The sequence below is a fragment of the Vitis riparia genome, chromosome 3 (genome assembly GCF_004353265.1).
Source record: "Vitis riparia cultivar Riparia Gloire de Montpellier isolate 1030 chromosome 3, EGFV_Vit.rip_1.0, whole genome shotgun sequence".
NCBI lineage: Eukaryota > Viridiplantae > Streptophyta > Magnoliopsida > Vitales > Vitaceae > Vitis > Vitis riparia.
In genome coordinates, this window is record NC_048433.1 from 8288117 (window position 1) to 8305794 (window position 17678).

General features: G+C 33.5%; 1 protein-coding gene across 1 annotated transcript; it reads left to right on the plus strand.

Moving 5' to 3' along the window:
• The first annotated feature begins 15780 nt into the window (after window positions 1-15780).
• LOC117911485 (probable xyloglucan endotransglucosylase/hydrolase protein 10) lies at window positions 15781-17145 on the plus strand. The gene is made up of 4 exons (XM_034825884.1): window positions 15781-15984; window positions 16071-16171; window positions 16255-16448; window positions 16576-17145. The coding sequence occupies exons 1-4, from the start codon at window positions 15795-15797 to the stop codon at window positions 16976-16978; spliced, it is 888 nt and encodes a 295-aa protein (XP_034681775.1). The 5' UTR covers window positions 15781-15794; the 3' UTR covers window positions 16979-17145.
• The last annotated feature ends 533 nt before the right edge of the window (window positions 17146-17678 follow it).

Genomic DNA, 17678 nt, shown 5'->3' on the forward strand with positions numbered 1-17678 from the left:
ACAATAATTTATTATATCAACCAATATAATTAAAGTAAATTTCCAAAAAAACAAACTTCATCGATTTTCCACAAAAATGAAAATAGAAAGAAAAAAAATTAATTTTCATGCATAATTTCCATTTCTTTGAAAATGAAAAAAAAAAAAAAAACATTCTCACAAATACCCTAAAAGTTTTCAAATTTGTGTTGTCTAAATAAATGTTCTAGCTAAATCATTTTTAAAGTTATGAATTTGCAATTTTTATTTCCTTTCTAGGATGTAATAAAAGAAAGAATCACCAAACAGCCCTTCCATTTTTCCCGGTGGATTTATAAACCCACTCTCTTTTAAGGACTTGTGGATGCCGTATGTAAAACTTCATACCATATGTCTTAGATCTAGGCTGACAAGTGACAACCAATAATAATAATAAGAAGAAGAAGAAGAAGAAGAAAAGAATTGAAGTGTAGTGGGACTGTGGGAGTTGGGATAAAGGAACAAGAAATGCCAGCTTCCTACCAATATTGTTGATTTTATTTTAGTTTTATAAATTATTATCACTATATTGGATTTTAGAAAATTACTAAGGAAAAAAAATAGTTTTTATATTAAGTTTTACTATAAAAAAAAAATTAAAATTCATATATTTTGAAATTATTTGTCATGTTAAAATAAGTCATATGATTTAAAAGTAACATATAAAAATAATTTATTAACTTTAATTTTATTTTTTTATTTTTTATTTTTTAACTTAAAAAATCATTTATAGTATACGTTAGCCCAAAGGTTCTTCTAATTGGGTTTTGATGATAATAAATCATTGTTAAGTAACTAATTGGTTTAATGGTTAAGAATTTCAGGCATAAACTCGAAAATTCATCAAATGACTAAATGGATACAAGATTGAGACTTCTGGAAGACTTGTGATTATAGGAAACGAATGTAAGATAAATGCATGGGTACACTTAAGTTTTTCATACCATTTCATGCATATTTGAAAACTCGGTTTATCCTTTAAACTTTCAATTTCATTAAAACCCGAGTTTTATCAAATATACCTTAGACAAAATGTTTTAAAATTGGCATAATAATTTACCTAAAGACCTTGTCTAAGTGTTAGAAAAGAAAGGAATTGAAAAAGATAGGTTTTCGGGGCCAAAAGGCTCAATCGGTTGGGGAATCGGTCGACCAGTTGCCCTTGTCCGGTCAAGGTCTGGTCAAGGAATGCCCAAAATCTTCTTTCTTTCCCAGTAGCCTTCTCTTCCCGGTCGAGGTTCATCTCATCCTGGTCGAGGCCCGGTTGAGGCAACGGTAACCTGTTAAAGCATTAAATGCTCCAACGGCTAATGATCCGGTCGATCCCTAACTTGACCGGTCGAGGTTACCTTTTGCTATTTTTGGTTCCCGAACTTAGAAACCTATAAATTGATAGCTCCACTTCATTTATGAACAAGAGAACACTTGCAATCAATTTTCTACCTACCTGTTCTTGACCAAAAAGTTCTCATTTCTTTCTTAGTGCATTAAATCATCACTTGCATATCCTTTAGTGCACTCTTGTGTGTCATCCTAGCTTTGTCTTGTATTTGAGCTATCCTTAAGCTAGGTTGAGGGATTCATTCTTGTAAAAACTAAGTGTTAAAGCCTTCAAGAGGTTTGAATCTTGAAGAGATTGTGTAAGAGTTCATTGGAGTCGGAATTCAAGTGTAAGAAGATTAAAAGCTTGGTTGAAGCTTCAAGTTAGTGGAACCCTCACTCGGTTAGGAGATTGAGGAGAGTGGACGTAGGTAAGGAAGTGTCGAACCATTATAAAACCCGAGTTTGAATTCTCTAACTTTATCTTTTTATTTTTGTTTATGATGACTTTTCCATCAAGCTCGTCTCAAACTGATTTTTTTTCAAAACATAGAGTTCCATTCTTTACGGGAACCGACTATCCCTATTAGAAAACTTGAATGACTTGGTACTTACAATCAACTGATTTAGATGTATGGGACGTCATTGAAGATGGTCCAACTTTTCCCACTAAACTAGTTGATGGAGTTTTGGTTCCAAAACCCAAGCAAGAATGAAATGAGCTTGATAGAAGAAACTTTCAATTAAATGCTAAAGCTGTTTTTACTTTGCAATGTGCTATGAATAGAAATGAATATAATAGAATATGTCAATGCAAATCGGATAAAGAAATTTGGAGGTTGCTTGAAATAACTCATGAAGGAACAAATCAAGTAAAAGAGTAAAAAATAAATTTACTTGTTCATAACTATGAATTGTTTTCAATGAAAGAAAATGAGACTATTGTTGAGATGATCACTAGGTTCACTGATATTGTCAATGGTCTAGAAGCATTGGGAAAGACCTACAAGGAATCCGAGAAGGTGATGAAGATATTGAGGTCTCTCCCATCAAAGTGGCATACAAAGGTCACCGCAATTCAAGAAGCAAAGAACTTGACCAAGCTACCTATGGAAGAGCTCATAGGGTCATTAATGACATATGAGATCAATTTGGCAAAGAAGCTACAAAAAGGTGAAGACAAAAAAAAGAAGATCATAGCCCTCAAAGTTACAACCAAGGAAGAAGAAGATGTTGAAGAAGAAAAACCAAGTGATGAAGATGATGATTTAGCCCTCATCACAAGAAAGCTCAACAAATACATGAGAGGTGAAAGGTTTAGAGGAAGAAAGTTCACCTCTAGAAGAGATCCTTCTAAAAAGGAATCTTCATCTCATGGTGACAAGGAGAAATGGGAAGAGAAAATAGATTTGATATGCTTTAAATGCAAAAAATCGGGACACATTAAATATGATTGTCCTCTCTACAAGAGTGAAGCTAAGAGAAGAATGAAGAAGGCAATGATGGCCACTGGAGTGAAAGTGAAGAATCCCCTGAAGAAGAAAATGAGAAGGAAGTGGCAAACATGTGCTTCATGGCAATAGATGAGCTTGATGAGGTAAACTCTAACTTTAGTGATGAAGATATGCATGATGTTTTTGAAGAATTATATGAGGATTTTGAAAAACTTGGTTTGAAAAATAATTTCTTAAAAAGAAAATTCAAGAACTTGAAGAAGTGAAAAAAAAAATTTCAATTGTTGAAATGTCTAAAACTCATCTTGAAAAAGAAAATGAGATTTTGAGAAATGAAAATGAGATTTTGAAAAAAAAAAATGAATGGTTAACTTTCTCTCTTTCAATTTTCTCTTGTGGACAAAATCTTTTGAAATGATCTTAACTAGCCAAAAATGTGTTTTTGACAAACAAGGGCTAGGATTCAAATCTTCAAAAAATCAAAAGTATTTTACAAACTACTTTGTAAGAGAATCCGCAAGTGCAAGTCCTTCTATCACTTGCAAATTTTGTGGAAGAGGAGGGCACATTAGTAGTACATGTCCCTTAAGAAATGGTTCTCAAAAGAATTTAAATGCTAAAACTAAAAAGGTTTGGGTTGAGAAATCAAAGATCATTAACCCTTAAGGACCCAAAAAGATATGGGCACCTAAATCAACTTAAATTTTATTTTATAGGGTTCAAAGAAGGATAAGTGGTTCTTGGATAGTAGATGCTCAAGATATATGACCGGGGATGAATCCAAGTTTGCTTTCCTTACAAAGAGAAAGTGAGGATACGTTACCTTTGGAGACAATGCAAAGGAAAGGATCATTGGTCAAGGCAACATTGGTAATGACACATCCTTTCTTATTGAAAGTGTTTTATTAGTGGATAGTTTAAAACATAATCTTTTGAGCATAAGTCAACTTTGTGACAAAGGTTTTAAAGTGATTTTTGAAGCATCTCATTACATCATCAAAGATATTCAAAATGATAAAACCATCTTCATGGGCCATAGATGTGATAATGTTTATGCTATAAATATTTCAAAATATGATGACCATGATATGCTTTTCAAGCATGCATGATCAAAGTTGGTTGTGGCATAGGAGGTTGAGACATGCTAACATGAACCTCATTTCCCAACTCAACAAAGATGAACTTGTTAGAGGCCTTCCCAAAATAAATTTTCAAAAAGAAAAAGTTTGTGAAACTTGTCAAATGAGAAAGCAAATCAAAAACTCTTTTAAAAACAAAAATTTCATTTCAACAACTAGGCCTCTTGAATTGTTGCATATGGATTTATTTGGTCCCTCTAGGACACCAAGCCTTGGAGGAAAATCTTATGCATTTGTTATTGTGGATGACTTCTCTAGATACACTTGGGTCTTATTTTTAAGTCAAAAGAATGAAGCCTTTTATGAGTTTTTAAAGTTTTGCAACAATGTTCAAAATGAAAAAGGTTTTACAATTACTTGTATAAGAAGTGATCGTGGGAGAGAGTTTGAAAATATTGATTTTGAAGACTATTGCAATGAGCATGGTCTTAACCACAATTTTTCGGCTCCTAGAACTCCTCAACAAAATGGGGTAGTTGAAAGAAAAAATAAAACTCTTCAAGAATGGCTAGAACCATGCTAAATGAAAACAATTTACCAAAATATGTTTTAAATACAATTTTATTGAGGCCTATTCTTAAGAAAACTTCCTATGAGCTTTGGAAAAACAAAAAAGCCCAACATTAGCTATTTCAAAGTCTTTGGGTGCAAATGCTTTATATTAAACAACAAAGACAATCTTGGAAAATTTGATGCGAAATCGGATGTTGGAATTTTTCTTGGTTACTCAACTTCAAGTAAAGCCTTTAGAGTTTTTAACAAAAGAACCATGGTTGTAGAGGAGTCCATCCATATTATTTTTTATGAATCTAACAATTCTCTCCAAGAAAGAGAGAGTTTTGATGATGATTTAGGCTTGGAGACTTCCATGAGAAATTTACAAATTGAAGATAGAAGGCAACAAGAAGAAATTGGAGAGGATCCCAAGAAAGAAGAATCACCTTTGACACTACCTCTTCCTCAACAAGTGCAAGGTGAATCAAGCCAAAACCTTCCTAAAGATTGGAAGTTTGTCATCAACCACCCACAAGATCAAATTATAGGTAATCCATCTAGTGAGGTAAGAACTAGATCATCTCTTAGAAATATTTGCAATAATCTTGTTTTTATCTCTCAAATTGAACCTAAAAATATAAATGATGCTCTAGTTGATGAAAATTAGATGATTGCTATACAAGAAGAGTTAAACTAATTTGAAAGAAGTGAAGTATGGGAATTAGTGCGAAAACCTCAAAATCAAAGTGTTATTGGAACTAGATGGGTCTTTTAATATAAAATGGATGAAAATGGCATAATTGTTAGGAATAAAGCAAGATTGGTAGCCCAAGGTTTTAATCAAGAAGAAGGGATAGATTATGAAGAAACCTTTGCTCCCATAGCTAGATTGGAAGCCATTAGGATGCTACTTGCCTTTACATGTTTTAAAGACTTTGTTCTATATGAAATGGATGTGAAAAGTGCTTTCTTAAATGGCTTTATAAATGAAGAAGTATATGTAGAACAACCACCCGGTTTTCAAAGTTTTAACTTACCTAATCATGTTTTCAAGCTTAAAAGGGCACTTTATGGTTTGAAACAAACACCCAGAGCATGGTATGAAAGACTGAGTAAATTTCTTTTGAAAAAGGGTTTTAAAATGGGAAAAATTGACACAACTCTTTTCATAAAAACCAAAGAAAATGACATGCTCTTGGTGCAAATATATGTTGATGATATCATTTTTGGAGCTACTAATGTCTCTCTTTGTGAAGAATTTTCTAAATGCATGCATAGTGAGTTTGAAATGAGCATGATGGGAGAACTCAACTTCTTCCTAGGACTTTAAATCAAGCAACTAAAGGAAGGAACCTTCATCAATCAAGCAAAATATATAAAAGATCTTCTCAAAAGGTTCAACATGGAAGAAGCCAAAACAATGAAGACTCCAATGAGCTCATCTATCAAGCTTGATAAGGATGAGAAAGGTAATCCATTGACTCAACTATGTATAGGGGCATGATAGGTTTTTTGCTATATTTGACTGCTAGTAGACCTGACATCATGTATAATGTATGCTTATGCGCTGGATTTCAATCTTGTCCTAAAGAATCTCACTAAAGTGCAGTAAAACGAATCCTTAGATACATGAAAGTGACAATGGATAAAGGCTTATGGTATCCCAAGAATGATAACTTTGAATTAATTGGATTCTCGGATGCCGATTTCGCCGGTTGTAGGGTTGAAAGGAAAAACACTAGTGGCACTTGTCATTTCCTAGGACACTCACTTGTTTCATGGCATAGTAAGAAGCAAAATTTGATAGCCTTGTCAACGACGGAAGCCAAATACATAGCAACCGATTTGTGTTGTGCACAAATCCTTCGGATGAAACAAACACTTAGTGATTTCAGTTTGTTTTTTGAGCATGTTCTTATTAAATGTGATAACACTAGTGCCATAAACATTTCAAAAAATCCCGTGCAACACTCTAGGACTAAGCATATAGAGATTAGACACCATTTTCTTAGAGACCATGCACAAAAATGTGACATTACACTTGAATTTGTAAGCACAAAATATCAACTTGCCGATATTTTTACAAAACCTCTAAGTGAAGAGCAAATTTGTTGATATTAGAAGACAACTAGGGGTGATTTCTTTATGATCAAATGATTGCTTGATGAATTCTTGATGAATATACCTTATGATTGCATGAATTTCATATCATATGCATCATATAGAAATACTCTTAGGAAAAAGGTCAAATTTTGACCAAAAATCAAAATTCCCTTGGCATTGGACATAAAAAATTGGGGATTTCAACTGAAAAGGGCAGGAGGAGGATCATGAGACAAGAAAAAGCATAAAAAATTGGAGGGTTGACCGTTGACCAAGCGGTAGACCGGTTCGTCGGGGCTAAGGATTTAAAGAGGCTCCTGCGCTTCATTTTCTCCACTGTTCTCCCCCATTCCTTGAAGACTCTTTACATTCCCGCTTCTAGAGACTAGTGTGGGCAAGATTTTGGACCGATTTCAGGCCTTGAAGTTGATTTTGAGACGTTTTTGAGGCCAGGGTTTCGGATCTGGACCTAGGGTTTCTGTTTTTGGACTGATTCTTCTCTGACCGAGCGCCTCAGCCAGGTTCAGCTCAATTTCCGTGCACTTAGGGCTTTTGGTTGGGTTTCATTCTCTCTTGTTTGGGTTCGTTCTCTCTTCCAACTTCATTTCTTCATTTTCTTCTTTTCTGATGGCGCCAAAGAAAGATATGGCTGCCTCTAGGGCTCAAGGCAAACACCCTGTTGAGCCATCTCAGCTTGATCAGACGGAGGCTCGCCGAAAAGTGAGGTATGACACAAACCTCTTCAGTTCCGTCGAAGAGAGATACAAGCAAAAATTCGCCCAAAGGAAAGTCGTTCTATGGAGAAGTATCAATTTCTCCCAACTTCAGTACTTCGGGTTTGAGAGACTCTTCAGTCGAATGGGATGGTTGCTAGTTGTGACGATTTCCGAGCCGATTTTCCCGACTCTGGTGCGTGCATTTTATTCACGGGTGACCTATGGACTTGGAGGATCGATCATGTCCACTATTAGAGGTGTTGAGATCAGACTGAGCTCGGAGAGCATTTGCCGGATTTTCGACATCCCTTCAATTGGACTCCGGGTGTATGAGTCCAAGGTTTGGCCCATTATGTCGAGTTTCAAGCCTAGAGAAGTTATTTAGAGGTTGTGCGGACTTGCAGACGCCCAGGGGATGGGCAAACCTTCAACACACAGCCTGACTGTGACTAGTTGAGTCCTTCATCACATGATCTGCTCCATCCTATTGCCACGAGGCGGATATCAAGGCGAGGTCTCCTACCTTGAGGCATTCATTGTGGACTCGATTCTGACTGGGAGACAGATTCACATGGGGTATCTGATGATGATGCATATGATATCCTGCTATGAGAGCACGACCTGAGTACTCCCCTACGACCGCTTCCTTACTCGAGTATTCAAGGATGTCGGGGTTGATTTGAGTAGAGAGATGAACTTTGAGGCCCTTACTAGTTATGATACTTACGATGAGTAGTCTTTGGGGCGGATGAAGTTTGAGAAGGCCCTCGATGGTTCCTGGATTAGGAGAGTTGAGCGACCTCCAGCATAGGCCCGGGGACAAGGACATATGCATCCCAGAGTAGAGGAAGAGGCCGAGATCAAAGAGATGGAGGGTAGGTTAGACCCTCAGAGGGATTTTGAGCAGAGAGAGCCCGAGCTTGACATTCCTCCTCCACCTCAGTTAGAGGGTATTCATTTTGAGGCCACTTTCTCAAAGCTTATAATGACTGAGTCGTCTTACACAGCGGGACAATCTTCTCATCCATCATTCACCGAGCTTCCTTACACAAAGATACCATCTTAGGCACTTCACGCTTCTGATCATGCGCTTTGGATGGATTTATCAGCTCAGATCAGCTCACTTGGGACTCGTATGGAGGAGCTTGCCTTAGTCAGTGATACTCAATTCTACTCTATGGAGGATCTCATAGATTAGTATCAAACTGGCTTCACTTCTCAGTTTGAGCACTTCCAGCAATGATTTGAGCGTATAAAGAAGCGTATGGACCAGCAACAGGCTATATTCGAGCATCTCCAGCAGAGTATTGAGCGCATTGAGAGTCACCAGGAGAGTCAGCATGAGGAGATGATGGCTTACCTCCGCTCCGTGTTTCCACCTCTACCCTCTCAGCCTTGAGTTTATCTAGAGTTCCCCCTCAGTCTCTTTTTGATGTTGCCAAAGGGGGATAAATATCTAGGATCTAGGAGACCCTCATGCATATCATTGTCATATCTATCTGGATTAGCATATATGTTATGTTTTCGTGTACATGTGATGTTACCATATATATATGATATGCTATTTCATGATCCATTGTTTCCTATTCAAATTTTCATGCTTTACATTGTTTCTTATTGAAAATTGATGTATTGATCCATGATTGGTTTGAGGGGGAGATTTTTTTTCTCCTAGATAACCAAGGTTTGTCATCATAAAAAATGGGGAGATTGTTAGCCCAAGGGTTCTCCTAATCGGGTTTTGATGATAACAAATCATGGTTAAGTAACTAATTGGTTTAATGGTTAAGAATCTCAGGCATAAACTCGAAAATTCATCAAATGACCAAATGGATACAAGATCGAGACTTTTGGAAGACTTGCGATCATAGGAAGCGAATGTAAGATGAATGCATGGGTGCACTTAAGTTTTTCATTCCATTTCATGCATCTTTGAAAACTCGGTTTATCCTTTAAACTTTCAATTTATTTAAAACCTGAGTTTTATCAAATATACCTTAGGCAAAATGTTTTAAAATTGGCATAATAATTCACCTAAAGACCTTACCTAAGTGTTATTAAAGAAAGGAATTAAAAAAGATAGGTTTTCAAGGCCAAAAGGTTCAACCGGTCGAGGCTATGGCCAACTGGCTCAACCGATTGGGGAACCGGTCGACCGGTTGCCTTTGTCCGATCAAGGGATGCCCAAAATCTTCTCTCTCTTTCCCAGTAGTCTTCTCTTCCTGGTCGAGGTTCATCTTTTCCCGGTCAAGGTCCAGTTGAGGCAACGATAACCTGTCAAATCATTAAATGCTCCAACGACTAGTGATCCGGTCGACCCCTAACTCGATTGGTCGAGGTTACCTTTTGTTGTTTTTGGCTCCTGAGCTTAGAAACCTATAAATTGAGAGCTCCACTTCATTTATGAACAAGAGAACACTTGCAATCAATTGTCTACCTACCTGTTCTTGACCAAAAAGCTTTCATTTCTTTCTTAGTGCATTAAATCATCACTTGCATATCCTTTAGTGCACTTTTGTGTGTTATCCTAGCTTTGTCTTGTATTTGGGCTATCCTTAAGCTAGGTTGAGGGATTCATTCTTGTAAAAACTGAGTGTTAAAGCCTTCAAGAGGATTGAATCTTGAAGAGATTGTGTAAGAGCCCATTGGAGCCGAAATCCAAGTGTAAGAAGATTGAAAGCTTGGTTGAAGCTTCAAGTTAGTAGAACCCTCACTCAGTTAAGAGATTGAGGAGAGTGGACATAGGAAAGGAAGTGTCGAACCACTATAAAACCCGAGTTTGAATTCTCTAACTCTATCTCTTTATTTTTGTTTATATTGTGCTTGAACTTGTTGTGTTTGAAAAGATTTTTAAAAACCCAATTCACCCTCCCCCTTTGGGTGTTTTTCTTAATTAAGCATAACCTTTATTTTATCAGTATATATATATATATATATATATATATATATATATATATATATATATATATAATTAAACTTTATATATTTTAAAATTATTTATCATGTTAAAATAAGTCACATGATTTTGAAGTAATATATACAAATTATTTGTTAATTTTAAATCTTTTTTATTTTTTATTTTTATTTTCTCTACTTAAAAAATCATTTTTGGTGTTTTTCTTAATTAAGTATAGTCTTTATTTTCTCAGTATATATATATATATATATATAATTAAACTTTATATATTTTCAAATTATTTATCATGTTAACATAAGTCACATGATTTTGAAGTAATATATACAAATTATTTATTAATTTGAAATCTTTTTTATTTTTTATTTTTATTTTCTCTACTTAAAAAATCATTTTCGATGTATATATATATATACCCAACGGTTCGAATTTAATGAAATGCATCATTAATTTAGTTTGAAGTAATTTATAAAAACAATTTATTATATTTAAATTTATTTTAATTTTTTTAAATTTTTTCTTTTTTTTTACTTCTCTTCTCTATTTTTTCTCTCTCACATTTTCCTTTTTTGTTTTCTTTCTCATATTTTTTTTCTCAAAATTTCTATGACCAAACATATTCTTCACGTATGCAACCACCCCCAAGATTCTTTTGTAACACCATCTTGATTAGCTCGTAGTATAAGTTGGCTACTCCCCCATTAAAATTTGCTCATAGAATGAAGGCAAATATAACAGCATACTACCATGGTTTTAAAGGATAAGAATTTTTTAAGCAACAATTATTTTAAAAAAATACAAAAATACGATACTTTTTATCACTCGTTTTATTTTTGTATTGTAGTTGTCTTTTCAAAAATCGAATTCATTTTTTATACTGAATTCAACTTTTCAAAAGAGAAACTTATTTTTTATATTAAATTTATCTTTTGAAAACACGAGTTTACTTGTTATCATTTTTACTATTTTATCTTAAATTCTTTATATCTCATTTTTTTTAATACTCAATGCTAGTGGTGGAGGTGGCAGGGCACTAAGGGTCAAAAATGTTGACAACTTCCTCGTCCATATCTCAAAGTTTTGTTTGTGGGTTTTGCATTGAACTTTCCCTTTTCAAAGTTTTGCACACCTAAATAGCAAGAAAATTATAAATTCTTGAATTTGGGCTGGAGTTCCAAAACAAGGGTTGGCAGTTGGAGAAAGTGGTCACAGGAAAAAGAGGGTTTCAATAATAATAATAATAATAGGAAGAAAACAAGAAGCCCAACTGTATTCACATCCAGAAAAGAAGTGAGGGAGACCCACTTCACAGCTGGTGAGGCACAAGTGGACTTGTAGCTCAGAAAAAAGAACTGAATTTTGGCCATCATGTCGCTGCTTTGGGCCCAGCCTGCACATCTCACTCTAAATTTTCCATTGGGCTCCCCTCATCAAGAACTTTACCAATTCAGATTTTAAGTTGAACTTCGATTACTCTAACGAAAAAATTTGGGAATTAAGAACTTGGTAGTGTTTTTATTTGAAATATGTATTTTTAAATGATTTTTTGGGGAATTATTTATCAAGTGCCTTTTCAAGAATTAGTATAAGTAATTTCTTAATTTTTTAAATTTTGCCGACTGAATTTTTTTAAAATATTTTTTTATATGAAAAGTGTTTTTAAAAGGGTTATTTAATTAAAAGGGTATTTGAAAACCCAATTTTTGAAATTTAACCTCTCACCATTTTTTAACCTAATTTGGACAAAAATGTCATTATTTCTTGTAAAAATACATTTTCTTTTAAAACTTACACGTAAATATTTGAAATGATAAAAGACATTTATGTCATAAAATGATTACTTTTCTAGAAAAAATATGAGGAATGTTGGATTTACAATTTAAGAATTATTTCATCTCTTTTAACCAAATATTTCTTTTTTTAAAAACATTCCCAAATCAGTCTTTAACTCATTTTAATCTCTTCAAATTCTTGGAGCAATGAAGGAACATAAATTAACTCTACTTACTAAGAGGATTATTTATAGATATCCAATACCACGACTTGAATCAATACATTTATATCCAAACTAAGGGTAATAGTTCATGTTGATATATCGTATTCATATCATATCAAAATTGAAATATTTGACTAAATGGGTTAATTCAAATAAGGCACAAATAATAATTGGATTAAATGTACGAATCTAAATACAACCGAATTATTGAATAGATAACGTATCATATAATTAATTTAATAATTAGATCTTATTCAATACTCAAATGGAGTCAAGTCTTGTTTGAGTCAATGTGATTAATCTCCTAACATGTGAATATGATATATTACTAACTCAATTAATTTATTCAAAATCAAATTTTAAATGAGTTATATGTGGGTTAAATAGGTTATAGTTATGATAAGATTAATTAGGACAATTATTCAATAGTTCAATTCGAATCAAATTTGTGTTATGTCGATTAACAAAAAAATAATATATTAATTAAATAGGTTGCGTAGATTGATACAAACTTGACCCAAATTATATTCAACCTAAACTCATGAAAAATGTATCAAAACTAAATTGTTCATTCCAATTGGTCTCTTGGTCTCAAAATTAGCATGAACATGATCATTCATAGAGTATGCTGAGTCCTATAATGTGTATCCTATAGAGTAGATGAAATGGATTGTAGCATATAAAGCCAAGTTTTAAAATACAAAAATTCTGGTAATCACTACAAGAAAAAAGATATATGATGACATTTATAATAAGTCACTATAAACATAGGGTGTCATTACAATATAGCGTCACCTTATCCACTGACACCATAGAGGGTATCAATTGGTGACATATTTCGAAGCGACACCAAAGCAGATAAATGGTGACACATTCAGAAGTGACACCATATATTTTTAGTGATGCTTAATTTGATATAGAGTTGTATGAGATATATAAGGTGTCATATTAAATGCATCATCTTTGAGTTATGGTGTTACGTTAAATGTATCACCTTTAATTTATGGTGTCACATCATTGTAAATGATTATGGAAGATATGGTTGTTTTTTGTTGATTAGTTTGTAGATTTTTGTAATGCTTATTAATAAATAAGACCAACCTATGTAAATTGTTCATAAATATAATAATCATATTATATTTAACTTATATTTTCATAATGCTTATAAATTAACTTGTAACACATTACATCATCCAATAATATTTGTATATCAAATGTTCATAAAATAATAGTACATCAAACACATCAAACCCACCAAAACTAAAAAAGAAAAGTGAATACACATTAAAACATGATTTAGAAATGTTAAGCTTCCCAACATTCATGTATACCTACATTTCATATGCATAAAACCGGCTAACCATAAAATGATAGAAGAGTTGCATCCAAAAACCCAAAATTCTCAATTCCAAATAAAGTAATGTTTATGTCCAATAATGTATGACATCATAAATCATTTTTGTAGTAGTACAAATCCATGGTTTAGAATAGGGTTATAACTCTACAATATAACCCTATTCTAAACCATGGATTTGCCTCCAAATGCAATGGCAAATATGATTTCATTTTCAATCTTCTGTCACCAAGAACCCTGCTTATTCATCAGTTTATTAAATGGGTTTTGCAGTACATCAAGGACTTGGATTTAGTTACATATTTTCGGTTCCAAAGTAATGATATGCATGTAACAACTTACTCATTTTCATGCAGATATTGTCCATTCTAGGCAATAAACTCAAAGCGAATAATATCTATGTAATAGAAAATAAGTTGTTATAATAAAAGTATAGTTAAAGCGATTAATAAATACAAACTAGAACGGTCCGTGCAATGCAAGTGTTGGAGACTTTGTATAAACTTTATAAGTCCAATAATTTCAATGATCTTTAATAAATAATGATTTGAAGTTAGGTTGAAGCTACTTCAGCTCCCTGTGCTTTGTTCTTTTCTTTCTACCAAATAAAGCATCAAGGAGTACTAATCATACTGGATTCTCTTAGCAAAACCCCATTGCTTAATTAATTTTAATTTTCACATAGAGACAATAATATTAAATTGGGTTACTTGGAATCACCTTACTTTTGGAGATACTTAATGGTCATCATTATCATCATAATGCATGAGTAAATACTATGCCACTGAAACCAACTGCTTTGTACAATCACACTTTTTCTTTTAAGAAAAGGAAAAAAAAATGTTGATTTAGATACAGTGACCTTGATTATTACCATTTACAAAATGAAACTCACCAAGAGTAGTTTGCTTTGGGCTTAAACATTGGAAATGTAGGTTACAATCATGCATGGGCAATATTGCACTCATTGAACCAATTGATATCATTTGTTATCATCAAGGTGAGGCAATGATCATAAAAAACTATACAACTAATTCTAGCTTTGAAGGCAAAAAGGACTTTTAAAAGTCGTTTATTTCTTCTTATTTTTCTATAATTGTTTAGTTATCTCTCTACATACAAGATAAAATCGGGTTTTTGAATAGAGGTAATAATTCATGTTGATAGATTATGTTTGTGTTGTGTTAAAACTTAAGTATTAAACTAAATAGGTTGATCTAATTAAACATGACGAGAATAATAATCGAGTCTGGTATATTTATAACTCAATTAACCTATTTATTCTAAATCAAATTTTAAATATATAAGTCAAATATATAATTAACTAAGTTAGTGTTATAATCAAGTTAATTAACGTGCTTATTAATTAAGTCAATTCTAATCAAATTCGAATTTTATAGGTTGATTAGAAAATAAAATGTTTACTAAAGGAGAAACATAGGCTTACAAGAATTTGATACAAATATAATTATACTTAATTGGAAATGAGACAAACTTTGTCAGGTTTCAATCGTACCGATGAATAGACTAGTATACATTGTTGGATAGTTTAACATAGCGGCATGATAGGTGGGGTATGGGCTTTAAATTTGGTTAGGTGAATTGAGTTGAATCATGGTCACAGCCAGCCCTTGAAAAGGAGCAGAACAGAGGGAAAGAATAAACCGAAGTCCTTCAAAGAGTAATGAGAAGGAAAGCTTTGAACACCAAGTTACCTTGAAAAGAAAAGCACAATAGAAAAGAAAGGAAACCTGTGGCCAGGTCCTCACTTTCCTATACTTTCTGCCAACCAAACAAAGAAAAAAAAAGCTCTTCTGAATAAAGCCTAAGGGTATGCCCAAAGCTTGGTATGAAGTGCCTCTTAATATAATCGATTTGAATAAAACACACTCCCTTCATGCTTTACATTGAAAATTCCCTGCCATGCTCTACATGGGATTGCTAAGTAGATTAAGTAAACTGACTCAAAAAACCGAAATTATCGATTAAGATGGATATGAAAACAACTAAAATACTCAGATTCATATATACTAATCAGATACCCAACAAAATCTACATTTGGGCACATCCAAATGGGAACACTAGCGAACCCATCAAGACTATATGTCGATAAGATGCTCAAAGCCAAACATTCCTTTGCTTCCTTCTAAAGATATTCTTGCTTAAACAACACCAATTAACCTTGCTTCTTCATTTTCACTACCCTGCCATGCAGTACCTATATATATATATAGCTTCTTTCCCATGTTATTATCAATCTTCCTGGCCAACTCCGACAGAAAACCATGAACAATTATCATAAACTTGTCTTCTTTATTGGGGTTTTAACCTTGATCAGTTTGGTTCAAGTTTCAGATGCTTCTGTTGTTTCAACAGGAGACTTCAACAAGGATTTCTTTGTCATTTGGTCTCCTAGCCATGTCAATACTTCTGCAGATGGCCATGCAAGAAGCTTGAAGCTTGATAAGGAATCAGGTAACTCAGCAATATATAGGCATTGAACCTCCTAATCATTTTGATGCTCATGTCTCTTATGTTTTCTATATGATTATATTTTCTAGGTGCTGGTTTTGCTTCAAACCAGTTATTCCTGTTTGGGCAGATTGACATGCAAATCAAACTAGTAACAGGCCATTCTGCAGGCACAGTTGTGGCCTATTATGTGAGTGACTAACCTTTTCTTACTCCTCATTTTCTTCTCTTCATATTCGCTTATGAAACTGAAACTGCTGTTTGGCAATGCAGCTAACTTCTGATCAACCTAATCGCGACGAGGTCGACTTTGAGTTCCTGGGAAATGTGAGTGGGCAGCCATATATCCTTCAAACCAATGTTTTTGCAGACGGGTTTGACAACAGGGAAGAGAGGATTTATCTATGGTTTGATCCAACAGAGGACTTCCACACCTATTCCATACTCTGGAACCTTCACCAGATTGTGTAAGCCATCTTCAAAGGCATTATATATTCTCCAAGTCCTTAATGCCCAAACCCCATTTGAGACATAAGAGCCTATTTTCTTGACCTTTAATCTACAGTCCTATTGTTTTTTTCTTTCTTCTTGTAGATTCATGGTGGACTGGGTGCCCATAAGAGTGTACAGAAACCATGCAGACAAGGGGGTGGCCTTTCCCAGATGGCAGCCAATGAGCATCAAAATCAGCCTATGGAACGGCGACAGCTGGGCGACCCGAGGTGGAAAGGACAAGATTGACTGGACAAAGGGCCCATTCATAGCCTCATTCAGGAACTACAAGCTTGATGCCTGCATTTGGGGGGGGAATGCAAGGTTTTGCAGGGCAGATAGCACTACAAATTGGTGGAACAAAGAAAGGTTCAGCTCTCTAACATCAACCCAGAGAAGGCTTTTCAAATGGGTTAGGAAACATCATCTCATTTATGACTATTGCCAAGATAACAAGAGATTCCAAAACAACCTTCCAAAGGAGTGCTTTCTTCCCAAGTACTGATGGCAAATGAAGATTTTCGATTTCCATTGTTTTTAAATTGTTTAATTTCTTGTTTTTTTTGTTGATTAATTTAGTGATGATTTGTTATAGCTCTTAGAGCCAAGTTGGGGAAAGTATCTTTTATGAATCATACATGCTTGGAAGTCAAGTAATTTGGGATTTGGTAATATCAGCTTTACAAGATAGCTGATTTGATTAACATGTGGGTTTAAAGTATATTTGAAAGTGATTTTAATTAAATTTTTTTATTTGTAACACTTTTATTAATAATGTTTTTATTAGAAATATTTTTAAAATATCGGGTTAATAATGCATAGCGTATATTTAACAATAATTTTATAAAATGTTTTTAATTCTTTTAACTTGAAAGATGAAAAATTTTAAATACTAAAAAAATTAAAAACACATTCTACAAATTTTAAACACTAAAGAGACTCTTAAATATAAACTTATTTTGAATAAAAAAATACTATCAAGTGATTCTTTACAATCATTTCAAGATTCTATCATTGTTTTAAAAAAATATTTTTAAATATTGGAGAGCATTTTTTACTTTTTCAAAGTCAATTTCAATCTCAATCTAACACTCTAATTTTACAAACATTTGAAATATTATTATTTTTTGAAAACTAGTTAATTCATTTTGTGATGAGTAATAAAATTTTCCCTTTGAAGAACAATACTTGACTTCATTATGGAG

Bases quoted from the DNA above. Each gene is read 5' to 3' on its own strand.
- LOC117911485 (XM_034825884.1), top strand. From the start codon at position 15,795: ATGAACAATTATCATAAACTTGTCTTCTTTATTGGGGTTTTAACCTTG. The intron at 15,985-16,070 runs GTAACTCAGCAA...TATATTTTCTAG, and splicing joins GAAGCTTGATAAGGAATCAG to GTGCTGGTTTTGCTTCAAAC. The intron at 16,172-16,254 runs GTGAGTGACTAA...TTGGCAATGCAG, and splicing joins GCACAGTTGTGGCCTATTAT to CTAACTTCTGATCAACCTAA.